Raw genomic sequence first — 18,654 nt, 5'->3', positions numbered from 1 at the left:
TATTTTGAACATAATCAATAGCCTATTTGAACTATTCATGTACCTTTATGTCGATCGATATACGATTCGACTCATTTTGAGTCATTTTTGCGAAACTTCCGGTCATAACTTTTTAACCGGAAAAACCTCAAAACCGGAACTAAATATTCTAGCTCAACTGTTCAATACGTGTCGATTAATTTATCATTATCACTATTATCAGTAGTTAGACCAACCATCATGTAGAGCAGCGAGACATGGACATGCACGACTCATTTGGGTGTAATATTGTGTGTGAATGCTCTTATATGAATAAATACATACTTTTCAAAATAAATGGTGATAAGCAAATTTTTTATCAGAGAAAGTAAAAACTACTTTGCAAAACCCTACTTAATTTTAATGAAATTAGTCAGGTTTGACAAATTCATGGTTAAGGTCTTGAACAGATACGCAAAACTTTACAACTTAAATCACCTAAAACTGTTATCACGATATTTAACAAGCATATAAGTAAATTACCATGGTATGGTATAATAGATGTTAATAATATCCGTACCATGTACACCAGTGTGAAGGCTTTGTTATTGTTTCACGTGCTAATAAGGGGTATGAATAAATATTATTTTGGAGACCTTTACCGTGTATTAAGTATTTATTTTTAGCGGTTAAAAAATATGTTTTAGTACATTTCGATGATTTTCAATTATTTTTTATGTCAAGTATGTTACCGAAGCTTTTATGTTAATACTAATTAGTTTTTTTTTCTTTTTAATGTTTAGTTATATTAGGTGGGTTTTCTGTCTATCGTCTGCATCTTTTATATCTTATTTCCATTATTTTGAAGAGCTTCTTTTAACCTTCCGATGACAAACCTTTTTTTGTTACACAGATGACCAAAGGGGGTAAAACATGACCCCCAGTCAAAAATGACAATTGACAAAAAAATTAAGTTGTTTTAAGAAATAAAATAACGCATTCTTAATTTTAATGTTAGTATTGTATCATTAAATGATAAATAAACATTAGTCAAACATATTTTAATTACAACTGAACAATAACAGGAATCATCATTCTGAACATAGAACAAAAGAAATTTTAAAATATACACTAATTTGCGTCGCCACAGGTTTAACAAACAATTTTTTTTCAATATTGAAATGTTTCTTACAAACAGTTCAACATAATAGACGGTATTTACTTAAGGTACTATGTAGTATATAATAGTCTGGGCTGATTATCGGAGAATAGGCCATTTTTGGGAAAAGTTATTTACCAGCAATTTTATTTCTGGAATCGAATCTTATGATTGTATATATTAATAATATAGGTGTGCAAAGTCCGCAGATAGTGTGCTACTTTTTTTATAAACAAAATGGCGCCCGAAAATCGTGTTTTTTTCAATTTTTTCTCTATAACTCCAAAGATTTTAACTTTATACCAAAAACATTCAAATAAAAATTCACCGCAATTAAATTCTGCATCGAGACGTGTTTTTTACGATTTACTTTGACGAAAACTTTCCCCGGAAAAAGTGGGTTTTTTCCAACAAAATCTTTAATTTTCAACTAAACTTTTACATAAGTAATTGCTAATTAATAATTAAATAACTTGGTAATGTTAAAGCCCTTTTTGTATAGATTATAATTACAGAAGCCGATGGAAATTGAATGAACAGTTTAGCAACAATTAAATTGTTAATTAAAAATTTTCGGTCGCTATAATAACGACAATAATTATGATGCATAAGAATAACTATGATTTTTTCATAAAAAGACATCATACCTATTTAATGTATCTTACAGAATTGAAATTGGACTATTTAAGCGGCCTCGGGAATATTTTAAATTTATAAAGAATTTTTTGGCTTATAAACAAATAGAATATCTCGGGAAATATTAAACTAAATTAAATTGTAAAAACGGTATTCGAAAAACAGCGGCAGGACGCTTCTTTTAAAAGAAAAAATGTTTAATTATGATGAGCAGTTCCTGAGATACGATCGGTCAAAGTTGACTGGAATTTACGACAAAGATATAAATAATAGGATCATAATTTTTAAACCATCACCTTTTTATTTTTGTCCTCTTTCTCCACACCAATTTTCATATCCTTAAAGTACTTATAACATATATTATTATAATAAAAACTATCGATAATACGTGTGAAAATTGCCAAAAATAGCAAAATTCCAATCAAAAATTAGGTTGGAGAAAATGTAACCCTCAAAGTTCATAATCGGTATACGTTAAAAAAATGCATTTTCTCGGCTTTCCATGGAGCAATTTCCTTCATTCTTTTTTTGTTCCAAAGTAACTCGAGTAGAGCCATCGAACTAACGCATTATTAAATGTCAAACTTGCTTTTGTTTTGTTATAATAAATTAATTTATTTATTATGACACAAAATTTTAATTTGTTTAAATAAAAATTGTTTAAAGAATTATACAGCTTTCCAATGAGAATATTTATGTTTTTAACTTTAAAAGGTACACTTGTAGTAAGTTTATCTAAAAAAAAGCCTACAACTGGAAAGAATATGTAGTTTTCTGTTCTTATAAATAAATTAATCTATTATAACAAAACAAAAGAAGGTTTGACATTTACTAATGCGTTAGTTTGATGGCTCTACTCGAGTTATTAGGGAATAAAAAAAGAATGAAGGAAATTTCTCCATGGGAAGCCGAGAAAATGCATTTTTTTAACGTATACCGATTTTGAACTTTGAGGGTTTCATTTTCTCCAACCTAATTTTTGATTGGAATTTTGCTATTTTTGGCAATTTTCACACGTATTATCGATAGTTTTTATTATAATAACATATGTTATGAGCATTTTAAAGATATGAAAATTGGTGGGGAGAAAGAGAACAAAAATAAAAAGGTGATGGTTTGAAAATTATGATCCTATTGTTTATATCTTTGCCGTAAATTCCGGTCAACTTTGACCGGTTGTATCTCAGGAACCACTTAGCATAATTAAACGTTTTTCTTTTAAAAGAAGCACCCTACCGTTCTTTTTTGAATACCATTTTCATAATTTCATTTAGTTTAATATTTCCCGAGATATTCTATTTGTTTATAAGCCAAAAAATTGTTTACAATTTTAAAATATTCCTGAGGGCGCTTAAATACTCCAATTTTAATTCTGTAAAGTAGATTATATAGGTATAGTATCCTGTTATGAAAAAATCATAGTTATTCTTATGCACCATAATTATTGTCGATATTATAGCGACCGTAAATTTTTAATTAACAATTCAATTGTTGCTAAACTGTTCATTCAATTTCCATCGGCTTCTGGAATTGAAATCTATACGAAAAGGGCTTTTACATTACCAAGTTATTTAATTATTTATTAACAATTACTTATCTAAAATTTTAGTTGAAAATTAAAGATTTTGTTGGAAAAACCCGCTTTTTCCGGGGAAAGTTTTCTTCGAAGTGAATCGGGAAAAGCACGTCTCTATGCAGAATTTAATTTCGGTGAATTTTTATTTGAGTGTTTTTGGTGTAGATTTAAAATCTTTGGAGTTATAGAGCAAAAATTGAAAAAAACACGATTTTCGGGCGCCATTTTGTTTATAAAAAAAGTAGCACACTATCTGCGGACTTTGCATACCTATATTATTAATACATACAATATTAAGATTCGATTCCAGCAATAAGATTGCTGGTAAATAACTTTTCCTTGTATTTTGCTAATTAGCCCAGAGTATAAGTACACTTTAAGAAGACCAAAAATATGCATTTTTTCAAGATTTTTTTTCTCAGAACCTTTATTAAAAATGCACATAAAACTTTTTAAATATTAATATCTAACTCTAAAAGACTACAAAAAAATATATCTTTTTTCATTTATGCACGTACACTAATATTGAACAGGGCGCCAAAGTCGAGGCATCGAAAAAAAAATGGTTCTGATGGCGGACAGTTAATCTCAGGATTGGGATCTTTGAAACAAAAAAATCGTACGGCATTTGAAAAAGAAAGGTTTCTTACGTGACAATTTATCACCGTTAGTGAAAAATTTAAAAAAAAATATTTTACCGAAATTCGAAAAAATTTTGTAAAGAAATCGTCCGTTTTTCTTCAGTTTTTCATGGTTAAAAAATATTTATTTTTTATCTTTTGGTCAAATTGTGGTAAATTGCCACGTAAGGAACCTTTTTTTTTAGTACGATTTTTTTGTTTCAGATATCCCAATCCTGAGATTAACTGTCCGCCTCATGTGTTTTTCGAGACCTCGACTTTTGCGCTCTCTACAATATTAGAGTACGTGCATAAATGAACAAAGATATATTTTTTTGTACTCTCTAAGAGTTAAATATTAATATGTAAAAAGTTTTATGTTAATTTTTAATAAAGGTCCTGAAAAAAAAATCCTTGAAAAAATGATTATTTTTGGTCTTCCAAAGTGTACTAGTACCTTAATACAAAATTGGAACGTGGACGGCCAAGGGAGTTCATTTTTTACCCCGAATTTAAAATATATTTTTTTTCCGTAAAATATAGGGAATTTATTTTATTACAAAATATGAGGGTATCTAGAATAATATTAAAGTCAAATAAAAAAAATAGTCAGTTTAAAATTGAAAATATTTCTGAATTTATTAAATAAAAGCATACGTTGGGGTCAAAATTTACCCCCCTTGGTCATCCGAATGTTAATTCCACTTTTACCAATTTCTATAGTGTGATCATCTTTATCTGTGCACTATTGTGCTTCTTCCAGTTTTTTTTTAACGTAAGGGATCCGTTAATATGATTACGGATTAAGTCTTTAGATAATAGTTAAACATGTCCATTAGGGTGGGCCGAAAAAAATTTTTATTTTTTTTTTTAAGTTGTAATACCGCGGAAAACTTGCGAATTATAATTAGAAACAAAATAAAAAAAAAATTCAAAATCGGTTAATATCTTCCGGTCCCGCATTAGCCTTAAAGTTTGACTATTTTTAAAAAAAAAACTTCATTTTTCTTATTTTGTGAATTTTTTTTTTATATTTATTTTTTAACGTAATAGTTATTTATGCGTTGAGATAGACCCTAAGAACATTGTGTTTTAATTTGATTGTGATTACTGGATATCTTCCGGTCCCGCATAAGCTCCAAAATATGCCAAAATATTGGAAATTTACAGTTTTTACGAATTTTTTTTTTCTTATGTTTAATTAGTTTTAAATCGTTCCAGTTACGATATTTTTTTAAAAAACATTTCTGTTTGCTAAATAAGCCTAATTATAAAAGCAGAATTTTTTTAGTTATGACTGAGTGACATAATAGGGATTATAAATAACAACGAGCATAGAACCTTTCAACTTATATCTGTATTATTATAAAAAAAGTACAATATACAATTATTAGTTAATTGTCTGCATTATTGCCTCTATTTTGTAGCTGAAGAAGGTACTTTGAAATCTGATTTACTGGCGAAGTCTGGCATGGCTGATCGCGACAATAGAGTACTTCTGATAAATTCGTCTCTAGCTTTAGCGCCACAAACTCTGCCCGAAGCTTCCGTCACTAGTTTCACACAACGCTCAACTGCCTGTGTGTGAACTGGGAATTTCTTGTAATTAATGTTCCAGTTAAGGATGGAGTCACTGTTGATGTACGATTTTATCTCTTCATCACTGACCTTGGCCAACAGTGGGGGAGAAGATAAGTCGCAGTTCATCCAGTTGACAATATCTGAGTACTCTTGAGTATCAAAGTTGATTTTCGGCGGTGTGAATGTCCTTACTTTCTTCCTTTTTGAATCTATTTGCCTTGCCTTTAGAATTCGACGAAGTCCGAGCTGTCTTATCAGTTTATTGTCGTCCTCAATAATTGCCAACATCAAAATTTTCGGGGTGGGAAAAATAACCATTTCGCTCAATCACTCGGTTTATAACAGCAAGCAAAGGCTCGGGCAAATATCTAGTTGATTCAATTGCTTGGTAAACAAGCTTTGGACCATCTGTAAAGTTTTTGCTTTTTGGATAGCAAACCACATTGGCATATACGATTTCAAGATAAACAAAACTAGCTCTTGAAGTTCAGGTGAGGGGTTTCTTTACTTATGTAAAGTCGCAAAGTTCTATTTGCTTTGGTCAACCGCCTCGAGTGTGATAAGTGTCCGGGATCTCGTACAGATAAATCCCCTTTACATGTCTCAGATTTTATCGCAGTGGAGATATCAAGTAGGTACTGTTGATCCTTGCTGAGAACCTTTCTGTCTACCTCCGGTATCTGACAATCTATAGACTGGAAGTTAATTACCGGCAGTTTTTGACAGGCAACAAGTTTTTCACCGATTGGTCCTCTTGAAGTACTAGGCCCGGTTGTTTTGCCATCTAGATGTTCAAAGAGGTGCCGGAACGGCAGCTCATTAAAGTGGAGCAGGCAAATTGCCCATTGGACGGGCCTCCTTAAATATAATTCAATTCTTCGAATTATCCCAGTTTTCAACCCCTAAATTCCCTACAATAGGTTTGTTTGAATATAAACTATTACTATTACTTTTAAAAAACAATTAATTATCAAATTCCAAAAATACGAAAAAATGTTGAAATTTCAATATTTCGGCATATTTTAAAGCTTATGATAGTATGATAGTTATGATAATGATGACCGGAAGATATCCAGTAATCACAATCAAATTAAAACACAATGTTCTTAGGGTCTATCTCAACGCATAAATAACTATTACGTTAAAAAATAAATATAAAAAAATTTTTTCCACAAAATAAGAAAAATGAAGTTTTTTTAAAAAATAGTCAAACTTTAAGGCTAATGCGGGACCGGAAGATATTAACCGATTTTGAAATTTTTTTTTATTTTGTTTCTAATTATAATTCGCAAGTTTTCCGCGGTATTACAACTTAAAAAAAAATAAAAATTTTTTCGGCCCACCCTAATGTCCATTCCACCTTAGTTGTAGGATCACAATACCGTGTAATGTTGTGTCTATGTATGTTCTGATGTGTTTCATAATTTTTCACTGACTATGTTGTTCATTATTCTCTCATTGCCACGTGGGGAGTCTTTCAGAAATCCAGGTACTCCAGGTTCTTTGTTCCAAGTTTTTTTTTGTAACGTTTTCTTTATCTGTCTTACCTACTTCACTGCATAAGTAGAAGGATAATACTTTTAAACTAGAAGATAAAGTACATACGTAGAATCTCTTTTAAAATTATTGAAAGCCCTTTTGTGTTCGACTATACGTTTGTTTAAGTTCTACCAGATTGACCTATATAAGTTTTTGGGCAGTCACCACATAGCACACATAGTCCAAGTAATGAAGCTTAAAATAGGACAAAACCTCGCAATTTTTACAGAATGGATCAATTTGCTTGAAAATTTGACGATAAGTAGTGCATAGTCCAAGGATCAAAATCTATATGATGCTGAAAGGCGCTTTTACCATGGGGGTGGTTGTCACCCCATCTCGGGGGTGAAATTTCTTTATTATATTTTGACTGTAAAAGTTAGTAAAAACATTCATTCTAAGCAAAAAACGTTCTATACATTTTTTTTAAAATTAATAGTTTTCGATTTATTCGCTATCGAAAGTGTTAGTTTTATATCGAAAAAATCAATGTTGTTAATAAGTTTTCGGCTAATAACTCCAAAAGTTTTCGTTTTATCAAAACAACTTTACTTAACAAAAATGAACATTTTGAAACAGTTAACAAAACCGTTTCTTTTAGTTTTTTTAAGACCAATAGTAATCGAGCTATACATTATTAAATGTTAGCTCTTCTTCGTCAAATGCTAAATACTGCAGTTTCAAAGTCAAAAGACGGGAAAACTATGCATTTTTCGAGGATAACTTGTTGAAACTAATTTAAAGCATTTTAAAATATCTATCTCCAGAAATAAAAACAAAGTCTCTAGCTCCAAAATTAAGTGACGTATATTGAAAAGAGTGTTAGTCCCTACTTTTTTCAGCGAAAAAGTGATCCTAAGCAACCTCCTAATCACCACCGTAATTAAAATTAGTCATTAACCTTATTTGATCTTCTTTATTTTTATATTAATAATAGGTTCTAAAAGTTTGACAGGCTTAGAATGATTAGTTTAAAAAAAAATGGAGTTAGAAGCGAATAACGAATTTTTGCAGTTTGGAAAAAATGGACTTTTCTTCAGAATAGAAAGATTAGCATCAGAGATACGAAAAAATGTTTAAATATGAAATTGTAGCTTACTTAATTCTCAAAAAACTGGTTTGAAAAGTTTTTACTTCAGCAAAAATTGAGTGAGCTATTGATAATTAAAACTTATAATAACATGCAAAAACCACCTTTACCAACCCTTTCAAAGTCACCTCTTTTTGCGAGGATTTGAAAAAGAATTAATATTAATAGGCTTATATACCTTATAAAAACCTACAATATTCTTTTTTGCCAAACTTTCTAAGATAAAAAATAGAAAAGTTACGGTTCAAAAATCAATATATTTTTTTGAAAAAAAAAAAAACGAGAAATCCAATTGGAAGCATAATAATGTAAGTTAGCGATGTATTTAGTCATTGGCCTTATTCATTCTTCTTTATTTATGTATTATTAATAGATTCTAGAAGTTTGACTGACTTAGAAAAATTAGTTTTTAAAAAACTGGAGTTCAAAGCGAATAACGAATTTTTGTAGTTTGGTAAAAATGTCGATTTATTCAGAATAGAAAGATTAGCATCAGAGATACGAAAAAATGTTTAAATATGAAATTTTAGGTTATTTAATTCTCAAGAAATTGGTTTGAGAAAATTTTTTCTACGGCAAAAATTGAGTGAATCGTAAAATAGTATATTATTGAAAAACACTTATTTTTTCGAAATAAAACTAACACATTCGATAGCGAATAAATCGAAAACTATTCATTTTATCAAAAAAATGTATAGAACATTTTTTGCTTAAAATGAATGTTTTTATCAACTTTTGCCGTCAAAATATAATAAAAAATTTCCACCCACGGGATGGGGTGGCAACCACCCCCATGGTAAAAGCGCCTTTCGGCATGATATAGGTTTTGATACTAGGACTATCCACTACTTGTTCTCAAATTTTCAAGCAAATCGATCCATTCTGTAAAAATTGCGAGGTAAAAAGCTTCAGTTCCTGGACTAACATAGCACACAGCAGAATAATCTCTGCTTCTATCTTGCAAAAATGTAGAACCTTACCAGGCACTCAAATTTATCTGTTTTGTCCTTTGTTAAGTGTATAATATCTTATTTTAAGTTGCCACCTAATATTTACAATATTTCATATTAAATGACATTCGAGGATAATACCTTATTTTTATTGACAAAATGCCCCTAAAGATGCTCTAGATAACAAAAGTATACTGGGGCAAGATTAAATAAATGCAGTGCTCGATATCTGCATTTGACTTTGTAAAAAACAAATTATGCATTATTAAATTCGACAGAAAGAAAATAACAAAAATGCGATTAAATAATTGAAATTCACTTGTAGTTAATTTCTGACATAATAGTCGAGGCATTGAAGGATTGAAGTGTCGATTTTTTTGCAGTAAGACGGATTTTAATGCGGATTGGTGCGTTGGATTCGTGGGAATGTCAGGAAGTTTTGTGAACTATTTTAATGAATAAGAAATCTGAAATTGCATTTGTGCATAAGAAAAATGCATTTCAAAAGTGCATTTTGAAATAGGCAATTATTATAAATTTGCAACTCGGTAAATTTTCTTACTCGGGGTGTTTTTCGGGTCGCCGAAAACGAATATGAGGTCGGCGAGAGTGTGCAAACTACCTGGTGCCTGCAGATGGTGTAATAAACGTCTTCCTCTGGAGTATTATGGTAATTTGTTAAATAATTGGCCCAAACTTCTAACTCGGGGGGTTTTTGGGGTCGCTGAAAATGAATATGAGGTCGGTGAGAGTGTGCAAAGTACCTGGTGCCTACAGCGGGTGTAATAAACGTCTTCCTCTGGAGTATTATGGTAATTTATCATATAAATAGTTTAAACTCGTTACTCGGGGGTTTTTGAGGTAATCTATTTTCTTCGATGTAACTTTAGTAATCGAAAAGGGTGGTATTTTTATTATAAATAAACATAAATTTTTACCATATGGTTAAAACCATAAACCTCGGTTATACTACGCCATATAAATGTTGTTTTTTTATCATTTTGCCGATATTGTAATTTATTAATTTAAAATCTTAATTTTCTTAATTCTTGTAATTTAAACATATTGTAAACCTTACTTTTGTATCCGCGTCAATGGCCTGCTTTGCTGAGACACGTTAATTTAAATAAAAAAAATATTTTTTATACTTTATAATAAATTATTTAAATAACAGGAAAACAAAATAAAAAAAGTGTTCTGTTTTGCTTACAGTGTAACCGTTATATTAGTGTATACAAACGTGTGAGAGAGAAAGGCAATAAATCCTACATGAAATTAGTCAAGAATATATCAATACTGCCAACATAATTTTAAGCGCCAAATATAAAAAAATGGAGATCCTGAACAAAATAATCATGTTTTTTTTTATAATATCCTATGAAATTAGAATTTAGTCGTTGCGATATTTATTTTCAGTGACCCCAAAAACCCCCGAGTAACAAGTTTGGGCCAATTATTTAACAAATTACCATAATAGTCCAGAGGAAAACGTTTATTACACCTGCTGCAGGCACCAGGTAGTTTGCACACTCTCGTCGACCTCATATTCATTTTCAGCGACCCCAAAAACCCTCCGAGTAATGAGTTTAAGCCAATTATATGATAAATTACCACAATAATCCAGAGGAAGACGTTTATTACACCCGCTGCAGGCACCAGGTAGATTGCACACTCTCGCCGACCTGATATTCATTTTCAGCGACCCCAAAACCCCCGAGAAAGAAAATTTACCGAGTTGCAAATTTATAATAATTGCCTATTTCAAAATGCACTTTTAAAATGCATTTTTCTTATGCACAAATGCAATTTCATATTTCTTATTCATTACATTAGTTCACAAAATTTCCTGACATTCTCACGAATCCAACGCACCAAACTGCATTAAAATCCGTCTTACTGCGCCAAAAATCGACAGTAAGGCCTTTTTTTGTGCTTCAATGCCTCGACTATAATTATTAAAAGCTCCTTTTTTTAACTAACCAAACCGACCAAAACGCTGAAATAATCTAAATATTTAGCAGAATTATAAACGACTATGTAAATGCTGGAAATTTACCGCAAGCAGTAAACAAAGCGAAGTGATTTAAATGTTAGGTACAGCTTTCAGTTCCGCACAACCTGAAAATAAACCATTTACCAAAAGTACACCGCAAGATTTCAACGTATTCGAAATATCAATAATTGCTTCACATTAATGCCAACACAAACAAATCTGGAAATCCGATCGATTTTGTTTAGACATTGTGTCTATTAAAACATACTACAACGGACTTTAGAAGAGATCTAATAATAAAACAATAAAAAACTTTTCAACAACAAACCAGAGTAGGCAAATCAAAATGAAAATCGTCGGCACGGTATAAGATAATATATACTTCTTAGCCTCACATCATAGCTCAAAATAGAGCCTAACAGCAAAGTCCATCTCCTTCTCCATTTCTTACCATATTCATCGATCAAGCTTTGAAAACATGGTATAGAAAATGTGGAACAATGGGTATACCAGTACAAGAGAATATACAGGGTTTTTGGTAAATAATGGACCATAGCTTAACCTTAGATCCATCATCATTCTCTTTGCCTTATCCCTATGCGGGGTCGGCTTCCCTAATTGCATTTCTCCATACAATTCTATCTTGAGTCATATAAATATTAATCCCCTTTACCAACATATCCTGCCTAATCGTCTCCCTCCACGTCTTCTTTGGTCTTCCTCTCCTACTCTATTCCTCTCCTACTAGACTTCCCCTAATATACTCATTTCTAATTTTATCCTTTTTTGTCACTCCACTCATCGATCTAAGCATTCTCATTTCCGCCACATTCATTCGTTGTTCCTCTTTCTTCTTCACTGCCCAACATTCAGTTCCGTACATCATAGCCAGTCTTATGGCTGTTTTATAGAATTTTCCCTTCAACTTCATTGGAATTTTTCTGTCACACAGCACACCACTCGCTTCCTTCCACTTCATCCATCCAGCTCTAATTCTACTGCATGTATCTCCATCTATTTCTCCATTACTCTGTAATACCGATCCCAGGTACTTAAAACTATTGCTTTTTACAATCAGTTCACCATCCAAAGATACCATGTTATTTGTAGTAACTCCATCTTTAAATGAACATTGCAAATAATCTGTCTTTGTCCTACTAAGTTTTAAACCTTTTTTCTCCAGAGCTTGTCTCTACTGTTCCAGTTTTTGTTCTAAGTTTCTTTTACTATTTCCTACTAACACGACATCATCAGCATACATTAATGGAATGGTACCCTCTAGTTTCGCTGTTATCTGGTCCAAAACTAATGAGAATAAATACGGACTAAGCACCGAGTCCTGGTGCAATCCTACTTTCACATGAAATTTATCAGTCTCTCCCACACCTGTCCTAACACAAGTCGTTACTCCCTCATACATATCCCTCACAATCTTTACATATTCACCAGGGACACCTTTCTCATTTAGTGCCCACCACAGAATCTCTCGAGGAACTCTATCATATGCTTCCTCAAGATCAATGAATACCATATGAAAGTTTGTTTCTTTACTCATATATTTTTCCATCAACTGCCTTATAATGAAAATTGCATCTGTTGTTGATCTGCCCTGCATAAAGCCAAACTGATTGTCGGATATTTCGGTCTCTTCACGTATCCGTCTATCAATTACTCTTTCCCATATTTTCATGGTGTGGCTAAGCAGTTTTAAAGCGATGTAGTTTGTACATTGTTGTATATCTCCCTTGTTTTTGTAGACAGGTACTAGTATACTACTTCTCCATTCGTCTGGTATTTGTCCAACTTCCATAATTATATTAAATAAACCTGCTAGCCACCTTATTCCTGTCTCTCCCAATGCTCTCCATACTTTCCCAGGAATATCATCTGGTCCTACCGTTTTCCTTTCTTTATTTTTTGAAGAGCTTGAGCCACTTCCTCGTTTGTTATTTTGGTGACCATTGCTGCTACTGTATCCGTTGACACTACAGGCTGTCTGTCAAATTCTTCATTTAATAAGCTCTGAAAGTACTTTCTCCATCTCTTTTTGACATCCTTTTCGTAAACTAGTATTTTATTATTTTCATCTAGGATACATCTAATCTGATTAAAATATTTTGCTTTCTTTGCTCTCTGTTTGGCTATTTTATATATCTTCGTTTCGCCTTCCCTGGTATCAAGTTGATCGTATAGGCTTGAATACGCTTCTGCTTTGGCTTTTTCTACTGCTACTTTTGCTTCCTTTTTCGCCACCACGTAGTTTTGAAGATCTGTGTCGGATCTGGTTTCTTGCCACTTTTTATATAATGTTCGCTTCTCTTTCATTTTTCCTTGTACTTCGTTTGACCACCACCAAGTATCTTTATCCTCAAACTTTTTCCTGAGTTTTCCCAAGTATTTTAATAGCGGTCTCTCTAATAATGTTGGAAATTTTTCTCCAAATTGTGTTAGGGCTTCCTTTCATGTTCCAATATATTTGTTCTACTATTCTTTCCCTGAATAGACCTTCTTTCTTATCTTTTAGCATCCACCACTTGATTTTTTGTGGTCCTCTCCGATATTTTGGTTTAGTTTCGCTTTTTACTTCGATGTCCAGAAAAGCAGCTTATGTTGTTGGCTGACTGTCTCACTAACTATTACCTTGCAGTCCTTGCATTCACGTATATCTTCTTTCCTTATCATGATAGTCTATTTGGGATTGATGTTGTCCATAGCTTAACCTTAGATTCCTGAGGTTATAGTAGGTCGATTTAAGCTTACTTACCTTAGTACAAAAGTTGATAACCGAAATACAGGGTGTCAAAGTTAAACTTTTATTTTATTTATTTTAGAATATTTCCTGACAGGCATGGGACAACAACACGAAATTTGGTAACTGGTGCTGGTACTGTACACCCTACTAAATTATGTTAAATAATCGTTTGTGGTTAATATCAGAGGCGTACGACAGGAGAAAGTAAATGGTTGACCCTTCCCAATTTCTACGCCACTGGCGGAATTGCTATTCTAGTGCCAATACTTTCTATGTAAAAAACATACTTTTAATTCGTAACGTAAAAGCCATTGGTTTTCGACATATTTGAAGCTAAAAACGAAGGAGCATAATAATACATTAATCACAATAAGTGTGCCTTTTCATTTTTAACTCAAATATCTCGAAAACTAATGACTTTATCGTTACGAATGAAAAGTGTATTATGTATTTGCATAGAAAGTATTGCAGAATCTAAAAATGATGCTAAAATAGCAGTTTCCTCAGTGGCGTAGAATTTGGGTAGGGTCAACCATTCACTTTCCCCTGTCGTACACCTCTGATATTTACTACAAACGATTATTTAACATAATTTAGTAGGGTGTACAGTGTACACTTTCTGCCAAGTACCATCAGGATATGTCAAAAAATTTATTCGCGGTGTGCAAGTACTTGGAGGGGATACGAGAAACGATCGTGCGCGAAAAGCGGAGAAATATTGTAACTTTGTTAAATCAATTCATTGTCAATTGATATTTTCAAATTGACGTATACCTCGTCCAATTTACTTACCGTTGCACGTCATCAGCGCCATAGCCTGTGACACGATACCAACACGAACTATCTAGGCGGTAGGTGCGTTCCCCTTTAGAATCACTTTGATTCCAAAAAAGAACACACCCACCGCCTAAATATTTCGTGTTGGTATCGTGTTACAGGCTATGGCGCGGATGACGTGCAACGGTAAGTAAATTGGACGAGGTTTTTGTCGAGGAAATGAAGCATTTTGACTCGCAATTTTTTCGTCCAGCATCGATTTACTTGAAATTTTCACAGAAGGTAGGAAATAGTTCAAGGACCATTTTCTATATCATGCCGCTGTACGCTAAAACCTTGGAGTGGTTGCCACCCCATCTCGGGGGCGAGAATTTTTTATTAAATTTTAACCATGTAAATCGATGTCAAAAGTGATTCTAAGAAAAAAATGTTCTTTACATTTTTTTCGTAAAACTAATATTTTTCGAGTTATTCGCGGTTGAAGGTAACAGTTTTTCGATGAAAAAATCGACTTTTTTAGAGGGTTTTTTGAGAATACCTCGAAAATATGCATTTAATCAAAAAAAAACTGTGGACACCAAAATTGTATCTTTTAGCAACACAAACCAAATTCTTTTTCTATAATATCTTTAAGACCAATACAAACCGAGATACGGCATGTTAAAAGTTAGCTTTTTTCGTCAAATGCATAATTTGAAATATTGAAAGTGAAATAACGAAGAAACTTTGCATTTTTCGAGGAAAACATAAATAATCCTTTTTAAAATATACGGCTAGGCCTTTCAAAAAATAATAATGAAAAGTTTCGAACCTAAAAATTAAGCGACTTATGATCAAAAAAAGTCGGTACCTGCTTTTCTCTATGAAAAAATCGGTGAAAACATCCCCCTAACTATCCTCCTAATTAAAAATTGGTCTTCGCCTTTCTGTAATTCATTTTATATTTGTATTATCAATACACCCAAGAGCCAAGTTTGACCTATTTCAAAGGCCTAAATTTATAAAAATTGGAGTTTAAAGAAAATAAATTTGTTGGAACTTACCATTTTTCACTTTTTACTTCAAAATATCTCCGAAAATACTGGAGATACGAAAAAAATGACAAAATACTAAATTATAGCTTTTCTAATAGGTAAAATTCCCTTGTACATTGATTTTCATTACAGTGAAAAGTTTATAGCTGTTTAAAACCTCTATTTACGAGCAAACACCCTCTTATTCGAGCCATTTAAACCCACCCTAATTAAAGACTAAAGGATCTTACGCAATTTAGTTTACACAGTCTTATAACTCTTCAAAAATCCTACAAAGTTATTTTTAAAAAAAATTTTTATCGATCAAAATGAAGGAGCTATGTTTATAAAACGAATTTTTTTTTCGAAAAATTCGGATAGTCCTCTTATGGATAATTTTCAAAGTATGTATAATACCTCAGAACCGGTTCGTATACTGGAAGATGACTAAAAAACTATTTGTGTTTGTATTTTTACATATTTGTAAATTCGTATTTTTGTGTAAATAAATGTTATTGTAATTCTTTAATTCTACTTTTTTTTTCTGTATAGATCTATTAAAATATCTACTTATAAAATTTTAATGTTATTAAGGGTGTTTTTAAGGGTTTAAATATTATGATATTATATCCTAAAGTATAAAGCAATCATTATTTAACCAATCAAAACCAAATTTTACCCATATTAAAGTTTACAATGTTTTTATATAATTTTTGAAAATAAGGGGTAGTTTACATCCGTAAAAATAATCAACGCCCTTAAACATGATACAGAATATGAAGTACAGGGTGAGATAATCCTAATCCCAAATTTTTATGGAAATCGATGCAAGCCGAAATTATTCTTTTTGGATAAGTAATTTTTTATATATAGCTCCAACAAGGGTGGTTCTAAGGGTTGAAATAATATGATAGTATATTTTAAAGCATAAAACATTCATTATGTAACTAATAAGAACCAAATGTTGACAATATTAAAGTTTAAAATGTTATTTTATAATTTTTTACAATTAGGGGTAGTTTTCACCCTTAAAAAACCAAAAGCATACAACGGCTCAATATAGAAAATGAACTAGAGGGTGTAATGAGCCTAATCCCAAATTTTTGTACAAATCGATGCTGGACGAAAAAATTGCGAGGTTTTGCCATTTTTTCAGCTTCATTTCCTCGACTAGTATATTTTCATATCTACTGTCAATGAAGAAGGAAAATTATGTATTGCTCCACAATATTGATATGATATGCAATTATTATATAAAGGTAAATTTAATTAATTCTATTTTGCTTGCAGTACTGCATTTTAATAACTAATTTTATTTACTACATACAATTATTGTTTACGTTTTAATAATCTTATTTTTATTATTTTTTTGGACTATGGCCTTGACAATTATCCAGTAACCAGGACTAATATAATTGGCCAATATAATTAAAAGTGCGAATAATGTTGCTGAGCGTAGAAACCAGGTGCCGCTTTGCTGAACTTGCACGGTCCCAATAATACCGGGCACACATAGTTCTTAAAGTTTTAAATAAGGAATAAATAATTTAAAAAAAATTATACTTTTAAATAATTATCTATATGTGTGCTTCTAACCTGTACTCGTCTGTTTGCAAAAAAAAAACAATTTTTATTTTATTGACAGCAAAAAAGCAGCAACACTTTTGAACGGTTTTGCCACTAATAACTTTAATATCTGGCTCGAAGGACCATGTCTAATTTTCGTTGCTCAGTGGAGGATGCTCTTCAGATTATTGAAACACCAATAGCACTTTAGAGAATTTATTTGTTAAGTCAGACACTAGGGTAGTTACCCCGGGAGAACGTTGATGTACTGAGGCATTCGTTATTACTTATTTCGTCGAGCAGTATGTTAAATACCAAGCATCCATTATTCGTATCCGATATTTGACAGTATATTTTTATTACCTTGTATATCACATCAACCAATTTGTTATCATATTTAAACACGTGCGGGATATTTCATTTGTTTAATTGTTGCAATTTATAAACAATATTTTGGCAATGGACATAATTTTAGCTGACTAATTAAAAACCTTTGCTATTTTTGTCGTGTGGGCTATAACCCAATTCATGTTGCCAACAAGAGATAATACATTTTAGAATCATTCTCAAGAATCACTTCAATCAGGCCAGAGGTACCTTTAACTTCATTCACTAAGTATCAATATGTAGCAACAAATAGAGTCTTCAACTAACTCGCTTACAAGCCGTAATCAGTACTCAACGTTCTCCCGGGGTAACTACCCTAGTGTCTGTCTTTACAAATAAATTCTCTAAAGTGCTATTGGTGTTTCAATAATCTGAAGAGCATCCTCCACTGAGCCACGAAAATTAGACACCGGACTTGCGCAGATTTCAGACGGTTGTCAAAATTAACGGACTTTTCATTACCACCATTTTCATAATTTTAGCAAAACTTAGCAAACCAAACGGACCTGACGAAATCCCTACAGAACTGCTGAAGCTTTTGAATGATAAATCCGTAACCATAATATTGCATATATTCAATACAATATACAGTACTGGTATAATACCGCAAGAATGGTTGCTGTCTACGTTTGTCACCATACCGAAGAAAACTAAGGCAATGCAATGTTCAGATCATCGAACAATCTCCTTGATGAGTCACCTGCTTAAAATATTTCTTGGAGTCATCCACAACGGAATCTATCAAAAACTAGACATCGATATTAACGATACACAGATGGGATTCAGAAAAGGATTAGGTACAAGGGATGCTCTCTTTGCCTTGAACGTTCTAACACAGAGATGCCTAGATGTTAACCAAGAGGTACCCGCCTGCTTTATAGACTTTGAAAAGGCCTCTGACAAAGTACGCCACAGTAAACTCAAAGAAATCCTGGAGAGTAAGAACATTGACACCAGAGACATACAAATAATATTAAATCTGTACTGGAATCAGCGAGCTAATATAAAAATAGAAGAACAAACATCGGACGAAATAGAAATACGTAGAGGAGTACGA

General features: G+C 32.0%; 1 protein-coding gene across 1 annotated transcript in view; it reads left to right on the top strand.

Annotated features, from left to right (window-relative positions):
* Positions 1-404: 404 nt before the first annotated feature.
* The window catches only part of LOC126886792 (putative glucosylceramidase 4), a 50,894-nt gene continuing 32,644 nt past the window's right edge, over positions 405-18,654 (top strand). The window contains exon 1 of the mRNA XM_050653844.1: positions 405-588. Within this exon, the coding sequence (XP_050509801.1) occupies positions 540-588 (49 nt within the window). The 5' untranslated portion in view covers positions 405-539. The remainder of the gene's footprint in view (positions 589-18,654) is intronic.

The sequence above is a fragment of the Diabrotica virgifera genome, chromosome 6, assembly GCF_917563875.1.
Source record: "Diabrotica virgifera virgifera chromosome 6, PGI_DIABVI_V3a".
NCBI lineage: Eukaryota > Metazoa > Arthropoda > Insecta > Coleoptera > Chrysomelidae > Diabrotica > Diabrotica virgifera.
This window is presented reverse-complemented; position numbering and strand designations above follow the sequence as displayed.